The 17,328-nt window shown below is 40.3% G+C and overlaps 1 protein-coding gene across 1 annotated transcript in view; it reads left to right on the top strand.

Moving 5' to 3' along the window:
• The window catches only part of LOC115145806 (inactive ubiquitin carboxyl-terminal hydrolase 53-like), a 50,293-nt gene that overhangs the window by 19,015 nt on the left and 13,950 nt on the right, over positions 1-17,328 (top strand). The window contains exons 8-15 of the mRNA XM_029687350.2: positions 3,388-3,493; positions 5,729-5,875; positions 7,116-7,265; positions 8,278-8,446; positions 11,603-11,713; positions 12,043-12,165; positions 13,640-14,453; positions 14,872-14,936. Of these exons, the coding sequence (XP_029543210.2) occupies positions 3,388-3,493; positions 5,729-5,875; positions 7,116-7,265; positions 8,278-8,446; positions 11,603-11,713; positions 12,043-12,165; positions 13,640-14,453; positions 14,872-14,936 (1,685 nt within the window). The remainder of the gene's footprint in view (positions 1-3,387; positions 3,494-5,728; positions 5,876-7,115; positions 7,266-8,277; positions 8,447-11,602; positions 11,714-12,042; positions 12,166-13,639; positions 14,454-14,871; positions 14,937-17,328) is intronic.

Here is a 17,328-nt window from a genome sequence, read left to right as displayed (position 1 = left end):
TGGAAAGGTGACATCCTATGACGGTACCATGTTGAAAGTCACTAAGCTCTTCAGTAAGACCAGTACTGACAATGTTTGTCTATGGAGATTGCATGGCAGTGTGCTCGACTTTCTACGCCTGTCAGCAACAGGTGTGGCTGAAATAGCCGAATCCAGTAATTTGAAGAGGTGTTCACATACTTTTGTATATATAGTGCATCTACTTAAATGACCTCATACCCCATGCACATCGACAGCCTCAATTTGTCAGGGCATGGACAACAAGGTGTCGAAAGCGGTCCACAGGGATGCTGGCCCATGTTGACTCCAATGCATCCCACAATTGTGTCAAGTTGCATGGATATCCTTTGGGTGGTGGACCATTCTTGATACAGACGGGACACTGTTGAGTGTGGAAAACCCAGCAGCATTTCAGTTCTTGACACACTCAAACAGATGTGCCTGGCAACTACTACCATACCTCGTTCAAAGGCACTTAAATATTTTGTCTTGCCCATTCTCCATCTGAATGGCACACATACACAATTCATGTCTCAATTTCCTCATGGCTTAAAAATCATTACTTAACCTGTCCCCCCCTCCCCTTCATCTACGCTGATTGAAGTGGATTTAACTTCTTATGGCTGCAGGGGCAGTAGCTTGGATGAAAGGTGCCCAGAGTAAACGGCCTGCTCCTCAGTCTCAGTTGCTAATATATGCATATCATTATTAGTATTGGATAGAAAACACTCTGAAGTTTCTAAAACTGTTTGAATGATGTCTGTGAGTATAACAGAACTCATATGGCAGGCAAAAACCTGAGAAGAAATCAAAACAGCAAGTGAGAAATCTGAGGTTGGTTGATTTTCAACCCAGGCCCTATTGAACTCACAGTGGGATATGGATGAAGTTGCACTTCCTAGGTCTTCCACTAGATGTCACCCGTCTTTAGAAACTTGAATGGGGCTTCTACTGTGTTGTGGGCTTGAATAAGAGCTGAATGAGTCAGGTTACTGGCAGAGAGCCATTTCCTGGTCATGCGCATTCCATATGATATCGACCTGCGTTCCATTGCTTCTCTAGGCACAAAGGAATTCTCCGGTTGGAACTTTATTGAAGATTTATGATAACAACACCCTAAAAATTGATTCTATACTTAGTTTGAAGTGTTTATTTGACCTGTAATATAACTTTTTGAAGTTTTTGTCCGAAGTTATACGGGACCTGCGCGAGCGTTTGGATATGTGTACCTAACGCGCTAACAAAAGTAGCTACTTGGACATAAATAATGGACATTATCGAACAAATCAAGCATTTATTGTGGAACTAGGATTCCTGGGAGTGCATTCTGATGAAGATCATCAAAGGTAAGGGAATATTTATAATGTGATTTCTGGTTTCTGTTAACTCCAACATGGCGGAAAATTGTATTTATTTTCTGAGCGCCGTCTCAGATTTTTGCATGGTTTGCTTTTTCCGTAAAGACATCGGTTGCATTAAGGAGAGGTATATCTATAATTCCATGTGTATACCTTGTACTATCATCTACATTTATGATGAGTATTTCTGTTCAATCGATGTGGCTATGCAAAATCACTGGATGTTTTTGGAACTAGTGAACGTAACGCGCCAATGTAAACTCAGATTGTTTTATATACATATGAACTTTATCAAACAAAACATACATGTATTGTGTAACATGAAGTCCTATGAGTGTCATCTGATGACGATCATCAAAGGTTAGTGATTCATTTTATCTCTATTTGTGCTTTTTGTGACTCCTCTCTTTGGCTGGAAAAATGGCAGAGTTTCTTTGGCTTGGTGACCTAACATAATCATTTGTGGTGCTTTCGCTGTAAAGCCTATTTGAAATCGGTGTCACACTCTGACCATTATTTGAGTTGTTTGTTTCTATGTTTTGTTTGGTCAGGGTGTGATATGAGAGAGCATTCTATGTTGCATGTCTAGTTAGTCTGTTTCTATGTGAAATGCATAAACAAACAAACAAACAAGGTAAATGTAATGATAGGAAGATGTGCCCTAGTGGGCTAAACTGGCATGGCGGCTTGTTAGACCAAAGGGGAAGTGGGGGTTGACTAAGAAGTCACTACAGAGTCATAATTATTGAAATGCTAATCGTTTACACATGAACGCTCACTCATTCGGGAACAACTGCAATCAATATATATATTTACTCTCAGTGTGTCGTCTTGACCGCTGGTGAAAAGTTTGTGTCTTTTGTAGAATAGTCCGTCTCTCTCCCTCTCTCGGTTGTGGTTAGAGGGGATTGTTCAGAGTGACATTCGTTATAGAATGGATGTTTCGGCGGTTGTCGTTCTTCGCGTTCAATGATACCGAATTTCTAGCTGCAGACTAGTAATTAATATCAAAGACTTGTTCTCATTCGGTCGGTATTAATAGTCTTAAGAGTTTAACCACGTGGTATGGTTCAAAGATTCAGCAATGGTCTACAACCTTTGTCCTCTTCCTAATGGAGAAAAACATGGTCTGCAACCTTTAGCCATCTCGTAATTGAGGTAAGCTCGGTCTGCTGATCATTTCTCAAAGTTGGGTTTTATTCGGAATGGCAGAAAAGGGTCTGTCCCAGGATGTCTGACCCTAACTGGGCTACGGGGCGGGCCTCTGATTTAGTTCAAATCAAAAGGGAATTGTATTTTTCTTCATTAAACAGTCCACAATCATATTACACAATTATACAAACAGTATAATATTCACTCATTCATCTCATACAACAATTAGATGTAAACCTCATATCTGAGGCTATTATATAAACAGCGTTATGGTAATGTGGCCACACCGTCTCCCATGAGCTTCCCAAGTTGTGACAAACGGACTAGTTCGTAGCTGGATTCTTCACTGATCTTTTATACTTTCTCCGGAAAATGACATTTGTTCGTACCTCAAGTTCTGTGAGGTGGAAGGATTTCCTTTGTTATCCATGAAAATCTACACTCCCTCTACTGTGTGTCCATGAGGGGGTCTTCAAAATAAACATTTGATTTGACTTAGCAACATTTTATATTACAGTGCATAGGCATCATTCTATGATAACTATAAGGCAATAACCTATGTGAATGCCTTGTACCAGGTGTGTACGCACAGCTAGTTGTAGATAGACCTACTGCTCTAGTTGGTCGTCCCACAACTGCATAATGTGCTAGGGGTAGGTAAGACTTTACGCTACAATGCGATTATAACTGTATAACTTGTGGGTAAGTACAGTGTGTCAGTACAGTGTAATAACTTTACTGTAACTGTGCTGTAAAGTGTGACCGTGCTAGCCTGCTAAGCGATCACAACATACACTTTCTGTTAGGTTTGGATAAGGCTTATGTGATTTACAGTGCAGAAGGACACCCCTCATATCCCGGCCCCTCTGTGTCCCAGCCAACAGGTGGACCGCGTCTTGGGGCAGAACGACAGGATTCGGTCGGACATGTTCGGGGAATTGCTGCAGGCGGCAAACACCATCGATGACCTACGTAACTGTCCGGTATGTTGCTCATTTTCATTATGAACCACAGTTTGATGTCTAATATCCAATGTGATGTATTTGGTTTTGATAGACATGTGGCCATGCTGTTATCTAATGCAGCCAGAAAGTTGGTGCTGAACAATGTGAGTGCAATGTGCCGTCATCCCAGCTTCTAGCAGTACATGACTCCAATGGATTTTTTATGTAATCTTTGACCAAAATAGAACTCCTTGTCCAATCAAATCACTCTGTTAGTCAATTATGTAGTGGACGGAGATTGTGCTTTTTGAACTGTGAAAGTCCATAACTGTAGCAATGTTCATGATGTTATTTGTTTATAAATCACTGTCCATCTTCTGAATACAGAAAGGATCTAGCGATGAATGGATTCTACCAGCTATTCTATCAGTATCAAAAACATTCTGTGATTGATTAACAATAGGACACATCTTCACATAAATGTTACTCTGTAAATACTACAATACTGTTTTATTGAACTGAACATTAACGTATGACCATCAGAACAATATATTATAGTTACTGTACCTGCAGTATCCCAAAGCAAGTGAATGCAGATCCAGACAGTATTTAATTCAAACCCGCATCGAGCTGATTTCTACTCACTGCATTCTGCTTTGTGACTTTATGATGGAACAGGCCTGAAGGAGAGTCAGCCAGACTAGTGTTAGGGATATAAATAGCAGTTAAGGCTTATCCACTGTTGCTCTCTCATCTCGATTGGCTAGCACCGGTCTACCACTTCAATGTGCGTCAGCCCTGGTGCAAGTGCTTTGTTCCATTAACCCTTTCTACTGTTCCTGGATCAAAAAATCTTATCACGCTGGATTATTAAAGATAGATATTAAAGCTATTTTGTATTTTATGTAATGAAAGTTGTATTACATTTTTCATATTAACAACATTAAGAATAACTAACAACGTGTAAATAATAATTATAAAGGATGAGTAAATAGTTTATTAATCATTATAAACTGGGTGGTTCGAGCCCTGAGTGGTGATTGGCTGACATGGTATATCAGACTGTATACCATGGGTATGACAAAACATGTATTTTTACTGCTCTAATTACATTAGTAACGGGTTTATTATAGCAATAAGGCACACCTCAGGGGGTTTGTGATGTATGGCCAATGTACCACGGCTAAGGGCTGTTTCCTGGCACTCCACGTTTTGTCGTGCTCGGACATGCACTGTCAACTGTGGGACCTTATACAGACAGGTGTGTGCCTTTCAAAATCATGTCCAATCAATTGAGTTTACCACAGGTGGACTCCAATTAAGTTGTAGAAACATCTCAAGGATGATCAATGGAAACAGGATGCACCTGAGCTCAATTTGAATCTCATGGCGAAGGGTCTGAATACTTATGTAAATAAGGTATTTCTGTTTTTTATTTTTAAAACATTTACAAACAATTCTAAACGTGTTCTCGCTTTGTCATTATGAGGTATTGTGTCTATATTGCTGAGGATTTTTTAAATATATTTAATCAATTTTAGAATAAGGCTGTAACGTAACAAATTGTGGAAAAAGTCAAGGGCAGTGAATACTTTCCAAAGGCACTGTATGTGCATATATTAGCATTTTCCTTATTTTTCTCAGCATAGACTTTGTATGAAGATACACATCACAGTATTACAACAGTTTGAGTGTTTTCGAAGAAAAAAAATCAATATATTTCTTAAGGATCCTCTGTGTTGTGTGCTTATTGTTTAACCATTGATCTATTCTATCGGCCATTTTGATACCTTAAGGAGTTACCGTTGGAATATCTACCAATAGCATATCCTGTGATAAATTACACTGGTCACTCAAAACATTTATAAAGTATATATAGCCCACACTTTAGATGAGGCTGCAAAAAAATACTTAACTAATGATTAGTAGATGGTTTATGAGGACTTATATTAAAGAATCTTATACATCATTATTAAATACTTTAGAAGTTGTTCATAAATGTATGACTCACTAGGTTACTAACATTTACAAATGTGGGAGTAATCATTAATAAATTAATAAACTATTTACTAAACATTATAAATGCTTTATTCCGTGGAGTTATTATAAAGGACTACTATAGTTCTGTATATATTATAATGTATGATTCCTATATGTTGCAACATGTTTTATGGCAAAGTTCACAAGGTTTCTGGAATAAAATACATAGATTTATATGTAGATTTCTGCTTTTAATTATCTCTCCTGGATGATCGTTTCTCATCGTCTTTGCAGAGCAACTGTGGCCAGAGCATCAAGATCCGTCGGGTTCTCATGAACCGCCCAGAGATCGTCACCATTGGCTTTGTGTGGGACGCAGAGCAGTCTGACCTTACAGAGGACGTGGTGAGGTCACTGGGTCCACATCTCAACCTCTCGGGGGTAAGAGTTAAAGATGCACAATGGAAGTTTAGTCGCTAATTGTTTACCTCAAATTTGGCTTGAGGGTTGACTGTATGGTTCATATACATGATTATGTAATATTAATCCATTTATTTTAATAATAATACAGAGTAAGATAACAACAATAATACTAACTATATATATATATATATATATATATATATATATATATATATATATATATATCATTTAGCAGACTATTATCCAAAGCAACTTAGTCATGCAGCACACATTTTTGTATGGGTGGCCCCATTGCCAATCGATACCCACAAACCCCAGGCATTGCAAGTGCCATGATCTACCAACTGAATCACACAGCACCCCAATCACATTCAACCACACAGTCCTTCATTTTAGAATATGTTTTACTCTTACGTGGGTGTCCATTTTATGTCATTTCTGCACAGTTTTTTTTTATCCCATTTCAGTGGACCCTTTTGGTTTTAAACGCACCCCAGAGGCAAATCTTCAGTATACATGATACAGTATATACAGTTTCATCTGTAAGATTTCCTGTTTCCCCTTTTAACCGCTAAAATAAAGTAGCTACGCCTCCATTTTGAGGAAAACAACTTAAAAATCTTAAAAGACTTAAAAACTTAAAAGATCTTATCATGAAAGAAAACAAAAAACTCTAAATCAAACGTTTGCATGTATGTGAGATATTACAAAATATGAAAAAGCTGACAGCACTACAATGTTACTACAGTTATTACTGTGTAATTACATGTATAGTGGAACTTTAGGTGTAATTACACTGACTGCACCTGCCTATGTAAGTACCATGTAAATACATACTGTATATATTAAGGACACTTATTGTAAAATGTGACCTTGATATTATTCGTAAATCCTTGCCACAATCAGGTATAACAATTGTTAGTAGTATGCAGCAATATGTAATTGTAATTACACTGTACCTGCCTTTGTAACTACCATTTAAATGCATAGTTATTTAGGGCCACATATTATGAAGTATGATCAAAGAACAAGATTATGAACACACATTTCAAATGGGAAATGGCTCACACTCAAAGAGACAACATGATTGTCCAATGATTATGTTCACATTCCAGTCTGGCTAAATCCTATCAAGGTCTTGTGAGATCTGGCATACGTATTAGCGTTGCTTGAGTATTAAGCAAATGTCAATGTTGGTTGAAGAGTCCTATCCTAATTGATCATCGGTATGCCATCTTTCATGTATGTCATATTTCAGCTGTTCAACCGGGTCACTGATGAGAACGCCAAAAGGAGTGAGTTACATCTCGTGGGAATGATTTGTTTCTCCAGCAAACATTACTCTGCGTTCGCTTATCACAGCAAGTCCTCAAAATGGATATTTTTTGATGACGCCACCGTGAAAGAGGTGAGTGTTCAAATGAACGTGTTGGTGTCTGTTTCAAATGAATTGAGAAAAATGCTTCTAATATCTCATAGATGATCTATTTGTGCAGATGTTGCAGAATTCTTGTCAAAACTTTGAAAACCACCTCAAAAGTGTTCTTATGTGGAGATAAGTCCCAGGCCATCAATTCAGTAGATCCAGCCACATCAAATGAATCGGAACATTAAGGACCAAATCATATCCAGATCTTATTCGGTGCTTATCTTTTCCATTAATTTGGTGTTGGCATACAGATTGCCACAATCCAAGGCGTGGGACGTGGATTCATCTTGTTGTTAGACTACATTTGAGGTCCAAAAACATCTGAGTTTAATGTTCCTTTAACATTGCCGACCGGTAAACATAATCTGTGTTTAATGAATAAAAGAAAGTAGGTTATTATTACTCAATATTACTCTTTTGACAGGAGCCGTAAAAGCAATGCTTTCCTTTTAACAGCTGGGCTATCCTTTGATCTATCCTTTGGCTCCTGAGTGGCGCACTGTATCGCAGCGCTAGAGTCGTCACTACAGACCCGGGTTCAATCTCGGGCTGTATCACGACCGGCCGTGATCGGGAGTCCCATAGGGCGGTGCAATAAGATTTGTTCTTAACTGACATGCCTTGTTAAATAAAAACAAAACATTTTAAAAGCTCAGCAATCAACTCAATGCTCTCCCAAGAGCTCTGCCAAATTGTAATGATGAAACATGAAAGCAAAATGGAGAGGTTCACAAAAGACGGAAGCCATTTTAACATGTTACTTGAACTATCCATCGTTAAGCTGACAGTTATGCAAGGTCTATGCCTCACCATCAAAAACACGACACTAGACCATGTTTCATCTGGAATCACCACACGTAGAAATGCGCAGCAAATTCTCTGTACTTCACATTAAAGAAGAAAATAACAACGTCAACATACTAGTTGCTAGCGTTTAGTCTCACATTAAAACATTCTTTTCACTTTTACGTTATTTTTGTGTTCTTCTTAGATCGGATCCAAGTGGAAAGACGTGGCCTCTAAATGCATCCGGGGACATTTCCAGCCACTGCTCCTGTTCTACACTAACCTGGAGGGGACCCCAGTCTCCAGCGAGGATGCGCCAAGACAAACGATTATGTGTCCCCGCTTCAAAGCCCACGCCAACGGGGAAGTGCCAGGTAAGACGAAACCTTAACGGTTGGTTTACATGTGTGTCACAATGAGTCGTCACAAAAACAGTTGGTTTTTAGCTGCTACACTGGACTCGTTACTTTTCCCATCGTGAGCAGAGTGTGAGCCACTTTATAAAGAGTTTTTGGCCTTGTGCCGCACTTCAAATTCTTGAAAATAGAACTAGAGCATCATTTTATGCAAAGTTTTGTAGGTTCTAGGTTATATTGAAATTAATGAGTGTCTCACGTTCAGACAAAATGTAAGTTTCCAGTGTAGCAGACCTTTATGGGAGGTGTGGGGCGTGGTAGGTGAAGGGTCGTTAAACATTCACTTAACTAACCTGGTGCAAAAATGTTGGTAAAACTTTACTTAAGGCATTTGATGTGATCATAAGGCATTGTAAGACTTTGTTTCACAATTGTCCTGTGGCTAGCTCAGTGTCTTTCCTAAATGGCCTTGCCCATACACAAGGTTCTATCTAGATCACACATCCAACACCCACAATACATTTTCCCTCAAATATTGTAGCTGTGGAAAGAGAATATGTACTATTCTGCTTCCACTACATGCGTAATACAGAGGCCTACAGTACACAACGAACACTGTCATCGAGAAAAAAACATCCTTTTAATGTGATGGCGCCTGGCATTGTTTTTAAAAGCACTCCCCTGGCGGAGCGATGGGCGTTGCGATTGTCCTCCCTTGTCGTGTGCAGAGTTGAACTTGATACGAGGACGATGCCTCTGTGACATGCAGATTACCGCCCGCCTCCCTGCCTAATCCCTGCTCTCCCTGCTATCCCTGCTCCCCGGGTCAAGTGCGCTTGGTAGCTTTCACTCCCTCCCGTGATCTCCACTCCCGTGATCTCCCATCCCGCGTTTGTTCCCATTCTCTAATGTGCGTTTGCTTTCGGAAATGGTGCCCTGCCCTTTGAAACGGACCTTTTAGCCTGGGCGTTGTATCCGGTCATCTCTTTTGGAATGGGATTTGATTTGTATTGTTATGTGGATAAGCGTAAGTAATTGTGTTGCGTTATTGTTTGATGTGGATTATTGGTTTATATAAGGACAGATATTTGTGAGGATGCTTTTGGGCAGTATTGGCCAGATTATCAATGCTGTTGATAGTTTTTTTTAGACATTGTTAACCTGCCTTAGCAGTGCTCTTGTCTGAGAATAACCTTTTCCCGATTTGCAGATTGTCTGGTCAGGAAAACGTAAATTGTGGGCTCGCCACAGACTACATAAATACATGTTTCATGTTGAAATCCAATCTAATATAAATACACTGTTACCATGCCATATTTGGCTAATTTTGTAAAGTAAACAAAGACTGCAATTTTTCAGTCATATTGCTGCACCTGTGACAAAGTAAAGCAAAAATGATTTGGGAGTGATGGGACAATCAAACCTCACTGGTTGCCCTATATACTGTAGTCACGCATGCATTTCACTACTCCCGCAATAACATCTGCTATACATGTTTATGTGACCAATAACATTTGATTTGATGACTACTGATGAAGAGTAGCTGGTATGCTGTAACACTGGTTAGGTGTCCGAATTCTCTACTTTTCTCCAGAAGTGTGCACTCACAAAGTGGACGCTCCTCCCCGTGCATTTAAAAGCATGATCTAAAAAGCTTATGAAATAATTTACCTAATTGTGCACGTGCGTTGATTCCAAAAGCAAGAAAATTATTTTGAGGGTGTCACGACTTCCGCCGAAGTTGTTCCCTCTCCTTGTTCGGGCAGTGTTCGGCGGTCGACGTCACCGACCTTCTAGCCATCGCTGTCACGATCGTCGTATGGAGGAGACCAACGCGCAGAGTGGTGTGAATGCATAGTTAATGGATAACGAAAAACCTGGTATGGTTCCCAATCAGAGACAACGACAAACACCTGCCACTGATTGAGAACAATATCAGGCCAAAAAACATAGAAACAGACTAACTAGACATGTAACATAGAATGCCCACTCATATCACACCCTGACCAAACAAAACATAGAAACAAACAACTCAAATAATGGTCAGAGTGTGACAATCGTTGATCCATTTTTCATTTTCCATTGGTTTTTGTCTTGTCTTCCATCACACCTGGTTCCAATCCCATCAATTACATGTTGTGTATTTTACCCTCTGTTTTCCCTCATTTCCTTGCCGGTGATTGTTTATTGTAAGTGTATGTGTACGTCTGTACTGGTGTGCGTCGGGTTATGTTACCCATTGATTTTTATTATTATGTTTTCCGGTGGGTTTAAAAAAAAAAAAAAATGCGCCGTTGGAAACACAGTTATTTCTCTCCTGCGTCTGACTTCTCTGCCGCCAGTTAAACACCCTTACAGAGGGCCTAATTCCAATAGGAATCAGATATTAGTCTGGGCCTTACAAGAAAGCATTTTGAAGGCCTGATGTGGCTCCAGAGCCATGGGATCATCCACCGTATTCTTTGCACCAGTCTTCTCCTTTTAAACCCGTGAAGGCAAGTGAAAATGCGTACACACAAAGCAGCAGGGTAGAGAATTGGTATGCAACATGGGCTGGCTAGATGCTACCAAAAATGGAGTAAACTAATGCCAGTTGCTGTTTTAGTGAGGCAGAACACCTTGGCAAGGATAGACACAGTTTTGTGACAGGCCAACTACTGAGCTGGGTCATGTCATGTGTCGTAGAAAAACAACCAAAGGAAAACACTTGTGGAAAAAGTGCAACTTTGTTATACTGTTTTTTTAAATGCATTGTCCAATGTTGCATTTTAGCTTACAGCAGCTGTGGCCAGCTCTCCTCCTGTGCAGTTGGCCACCACTGCAGGATTTTATTCTAGTCCTACTTTAACATACTTTATTCTGCTAATGGTTGAGAAAGTCAATCAGCTGGGTTAGTGTAGGGCTTGAACAAAGGCATTCATACACATAGTTTGCGTTCCAGACCAACTGCATTGCAGATGTTGCATTACAACAACAAATGGTTGTGTGCCACATCATTCACTGCGCAGTTAAGCATCAAATTGCTATATCATATGATGTGGATAGCTGACATGTTAAACACCCATCCAAGCGTTCTGAGATCTGGCATGCATCTGAAATGTTGTCAGCCTGGAATGTGGCCATTAGCTCTCACCTCATCTCACTGACTGCCTATCTGATGTTCTGCTTCTGCAGCAGGGATGAAGAAGTTGGATGCCATCCGGGAGAATGCAGGCCCATTCCGCTCCAACCAGGGGCCCTATAAGCAGATGCTATTTCCACCCTCCACCTCAGGCTACAAAAGAGGTAAGATCCGGGTTGAGGCCAGTAGGCACAGAACTGTAGAAAATGCTTTGAAACATATTGAACCTCATTTTCGTTTTCCATTTCAAAACGTTGTACTTCGGGGTGCTGTACAGAACATGACACAGACTTGGATTTTGGCAGAGGAAGACAACTAAGATTTTTTTTTAAAACTCAAAACCTAATAAAACATTTTTTGTGTTATATTATATGATTTTAAATGCATTGTATCCACATCGTATGGTTGAATTGTGTTTTTAAATTGTAAAATAAATCAAATCAAATGAGCTTGTGTTGTAACTCATGTGTTATCCCAATCCTGATATCCATAGTGAAAGGCCCACCTTGTAGTCCCAACAAATCCCGGGTTCCTTCCAAGGAGACTTCCCAGAGGGTTGTAGAGGGGATAAAGAAGGAGGCCGAAAGAGGGCGTCGAAAACCAGATCCACACAAAGGTAACGTGCACTACAGTGATTGTTATACTCATAAGGTAACATTTTACTGTACTTTGAGGGGTACCTTGAAAAACCATGACAAGCGCTGATGACATGTGTAAGAACCAGTATATTGTGTCCATACTCTTTTTGTCAAAACAGTTTTAGCTTACAGTGGCAGATAGAAATAACTTGTACAAAAATTGAAATTACTATTCATTGAATCAGAGGCAGTTACTTGTCATTGACTACCACAAACTTAATGTTGTGTGTGATGAGTGAACTATTCAACCAACCAGTGCTACAACCAAAATCAATGTATACTTGACTGTGTTAACCTGATTGTAGATTATTAAGATACAAGGGTTTTCTTCTCAAGATTGGTTGGATGATTTTTGACACTGTTTATAGACACAAATAGTATTGACTATAATGTGATATGATGCGGTGCACATCCAATAGATTGCCTGAAGGGTCACTTGGATAATGTTTTGGTGCATTGTTTTTTTAGATGTGGCCCCAAACCAAAGGGCAAACTAAGGGTAGCAATATGGAGTCAGGAAATGTTTTACAGGACTGGCCAATCTCCAAGAAAATAGCATACCATCTGTTCTACACAGATAAAGTTGTCTCAGGGCAAATAGACCATGTAAGATGGAAATAATTGGTTCTAGAGTGCTTCAGTTTTTTTGTGTAGTTCTAATCCTAGGTTTTTTTTATTTGTGTGACCTGCTTTTCTAAATTTTAGCATACTTTATTATTCTTACATTTTCAGTTCAGAGGTAAGTTTTCTGATAAAGCTAAACAATGTGCTTTGCATTTTGCCAGTGTTTCCCAGAAGACCATGTGACATTTGTCCCAAAAGTGCCCTCTCCAATCAGATTTTTCGACCCAAAATTCCACCTAAAACAGAATATTCAGAGAAAGATTATGTAATATTGTCTTTTGGAATATCTGGACGATGTTGGAAGGCATTGTATCCTATATCAAATATCTTCAACTTTTACGATATAAACCTTGGACCAAGTGCAGGAGATTTTCTTCTCTCAATCGAGCCATTCATTGTTCAACATTTATCCAATCCTGAGAAATATATTTAAAAACCACCTAGAATAAGTTTATACGTAGATTGTAGGCCTAAATACATTTTACGATGCTACACAAGTACAATATGCATGCTTGGCACACTAAAAGAAAAATGCTGTTTCTTACATATGTAGGATCTTAATTTGATCAACCTGTTGCAGGAGAACTTTCGAGCAATCTAGGAAAATGTAAATGTGTAGTGTATTTGAGGTTTAGAATTTCTAAAGTTTGTAATTTCCACTTTGAAATTTCAGACTTGATCTGCCCTAATGTATCAACCCCTACAAAAATGTCCATTAATTATAATCCACATAATAATTCACATTTCATGTTGCTGCAGGATTATTGTCCTGCTGTTGCAAACTGGCACACATTAAGATCCTACATCTGTATGTCACTTCCTGTTTAGATATGTCCTATGCCAGATCCCCGCCTGAGGGCGGGCTGAGGCAGCACGCTGACCAGAGGTTGCGAGGCGGCAGTGGAGCCCGGGCCGACAAGTTGTCATCCTCCCACCAGAGCAGAGCTTCCCAGGACCCAGACCCACGCTCTCAATCCGGTGCCCTTGGTGGACACAGTTGGAGACAGGAAACCTCCCCTGGTCACCAAGAACACGACAGCAGCCAGGACGCGTGGGATAAGGGCAGCAGGTTGGGAGCGGGCCATAACAAAGCCAAACCCTCCTGGAGGCCAATCCGGGAAGTTCTGAATGTGGACAGTGTCTTGAACGACCTTGAACGGCGACAACAACAGCAGCACTATGGTGGTGGTGGTAGCCCCCGGCTCGCTAAAACCTCCTATCAGGAGATCCCGCATGGCAGCGAACAGGACAACCGGGACTGGGAAACAGAGCGGGAAAAGGATAAAGAGCGGGAACGGGACCGTCTCAGGATGAGGGAAGAGTGCAAGCAGCAGAAGTGCTTGATGACAATTTACGAGGACGAGCAGCGGCAGGAGACAGAGAGCCACAGCTCCCTCGAATCGGAGGGCAGGGCAAGTGGGCACGGCGACCAGGGCGGTGGAGGGGATGGAAGCAGCGGGAGTAGGGCCAAGGGCAGGGCCAAAGCCCTGTTGCGCAGCGACACCTGGACCATCCAGAGAACTGAGTCGGGATACGAGAGCAGCGACCGGCTGAGCAGCGGCTCCACCAACCCTGACTCGCCAGGGGTGGACAGCTTTGCCGGGAAGGAGCAGCGGTTGACACCAGAGGTGCAGTCTCAGAGGTATGATGGCAGACTGGGGTTTAAACCCAGCTCTAGAGACCGGGCTTTAGCCTGCTGAGCTAAAATCTAGGAGCATAGATTAATGCCAGGTGTGCATTCACAAAGGTGGACTTTGTTTACATTGAAATCTTGTATTAAGTGACTGTAATGTTGTTAAGTTTAATTCGAGTTCATGTGTTGACACCTAATAAACTTGCCTTATATTTGTTTATATAGATGTTTTGTCTTTTCAGGGGACCCATGTGTTTCCAGACAATAATACAATGAATTTAACACTTTAAATGTCACACAAGGATAGTTGTACCACAATGTCCATCATAAACTTAGTCTCTTGGGTGAAACACAATGATCTTACTCTATGAAGTCCATTTTGGCAGAGTTGTTTCCGAGTTTAAATCTTCTTTTCTTTTTTTTGCAGGGGTCAGCTTCACCCAAACAGGTGCGATTCAAAACCTGATGCGATACGCTCCCCTTTGCATCCAGGTAAGTGGATGTTCTACGCTTTCGAGCATGTGTGTTTAATATATAAGTTGTACAGATGTATGATCTTAATTTGATCACTCTTTTGTAACTGAGAATTTTTCTGCACAGTGGGAAATGCAGATGGATTTCATGATTTACATAAATTCGCTGAAAACATGCAAAAACACATGGTTATATTAACAGTACTTCACTTTTCATGAAGCCTAATTTTGGCCGGCTAATAGCCTAACCACTAATATAGCCTAACCACCGATCACGCAACATGCTGCAGGATTATTTTTGCTGCGACAATACTAGTCCATTAATATCCTACAGCTGTAGTACAGTATGTTTAGTGAAGGTTCATTGTTTGTAGTTTAAACTGAAACGGAGTCATGTTCTCTCTAAAGGACAGTTTGAAAATGTACTAGGGTGGGAGGGCTGCTCCAAAACGGGAAGGTTGTCTAACTTTTGTTTTGTTTTGGGGAGGGTTGTGTTTTTTTTTTGGGGGGGGGGGGGCAAAGGGGAGGGTAGTACATTTTTTCCCCTGATTTACATTCACCATTTTGCAGGTTTTCATGTCTTCCATATAGCCAATTTCCTCATCTGTTTGCATGTGCCCTCCCTATCTAGGTGTTTTGGCACTTCACTTATGCACTACGCTTTTCCACACGGGTACTACACCACACGTTAATATACCTATAGCTAGCACATTTGGTTCCTTGGAGGTTGGGGGACATTACATTTTTAGTTTCCCATTGGTTCTTGGGACTAATCCATACATTTCCTGACTGGTAAATCTGAAAGTTTTATTAACGTTCAGAGAACGGAAGTTAATATTTTGCCTGTTCTGGGAACTTACATTTTTAGCTTGCAGGGAGATTCTGAGAATGTTTTACTATGGTTCCCTGAAAGTTTTCCTTGGAGTTTTTATTAACGTTGTGAGAACAGCAATTATAGATGATTTGAAGCTCATTAAATAATGATCTGAGAACATGTTTCAATAAGACGTTTAATAACACTGCTGTTTTGAACTCCAAGCACAGATGGTACACATTATATTCATTTCCTTATGTTCTCTATCCATGGAAGTAGTCCACTTTTCCACCAGGATGGAGCTAGCATGCATTGTTTGTTTTTTTTACTCATACCAAGCTGTTCATTTTAGTCAATTCAAACAGACCCCATTTCAAAGGAAACAAGCCCTAAATAAGGCACTGCATCTATTTTTAAATTACATTCTTAGAACGCTCTTTGAACGTTAGTAATACTTTCTTGTGTTTTTTATGGAAAGTTTTCTTAATGTTCTGAAAACATGACTTCATATAGAACCATGAGGAAACCTGCAGAAAACATTATCCTGGAGTACTGAAATTCACACAGAAGAACGTTGTTTCTTAATGTTCTCTGAACATTCTGAGAACATTACTTTAAATAGAACCATGAGGAAACCTTTAGGAAACGTTACGCTGAAGTACTTAAATTCCCTCTTAAGAAACATGGTTCTCAGAATGTTACACTACATGATCAAAGGTATGTGGACACCTGCTCATCAAACATCTCATTCCAAAATCATAGGCATTAATATGGAGTTGGTCCCGTTTTTGCTGCTGTAACAGCCTGCTTGCAGAAGTGTTTTAGGGAGTGTTGACAGTGATGAGGGGTGGTCGTTTGACCGAGGGCCCCTTACGGACGCAGGCAGTGATCGGTGAGATCCTAGTTGAAGACAGCAGAGATGTATTTAGAGGGCAAGTTGGTCAGGATGATATCTTTGAGGGTGCCCAAGTTGACAGATTTAGGGTTGTACCTGGTAGGTTCCTTGATTGACAGCCATTCGATTAATATAAAGAGACTTCTGTTACAAAACACACAAAGGTTTCATGACATTTGGAGATTGTCAAACCAAGCCTTCAATACTGAGTAGGGAGGGATGTAATTTCTGTTTTGTCCAGACTGACATACTCTTCTTGGTTCTGGTGTTGAAGACTCAAACTATGATGATAAGCGCTCAAAGTCGGTAATCAGTATGCAGTTATATGTTGCTTATTGGTTGTGTGTGGTGCATTGGCGCAAGAAACCTGTTGATGGAAAATGAATTGCATATATTTTATATAATTATAAATATAGCATCAACATGTGGAAAATACGATTTCCCCCTAGCTGATCGTTGTCTGCAGCCGGCTCTGGTCGTAGTGTAATGATACAGGCAGGGAGAGTGAGCCTGTCCGTCCGTGGTGGTCGGCAAACCCTCAACTTTCTGAAGTTGATATCCACGTTTATAAACACAGGGTTGCTACAGTTATTGTTATTTATGGTGGTAAATCATTATTTTTGATTTGAGGGGGAGGGAGTGCAATGTATTTTTTTCATATGTCAAACTGTCCCTAAAGAGTTCATAACACCAAATCTCTCA

This window comes from Oncorhynchus nerka, linkage group LG18, assembly GCF_034236695.1.
Source record: "Oncorhynchus nerka isolate Pitt River linkage group LG18, Oner_Uvic_2.0, whole genome shotgun sequence".
Taxonomy (NCBI): Eukaryota; Metazoa; Chordata; class Actinopteri; order Salmoniformes; family Salmonidae; genus Oncorhynchus; species Oncorhynchus nerka.
The sequence above is the reverse complement of the archived record's forward strand: the minus strand, read 5'-3'. Positions and strand labels throughout refer to the sequence as shown.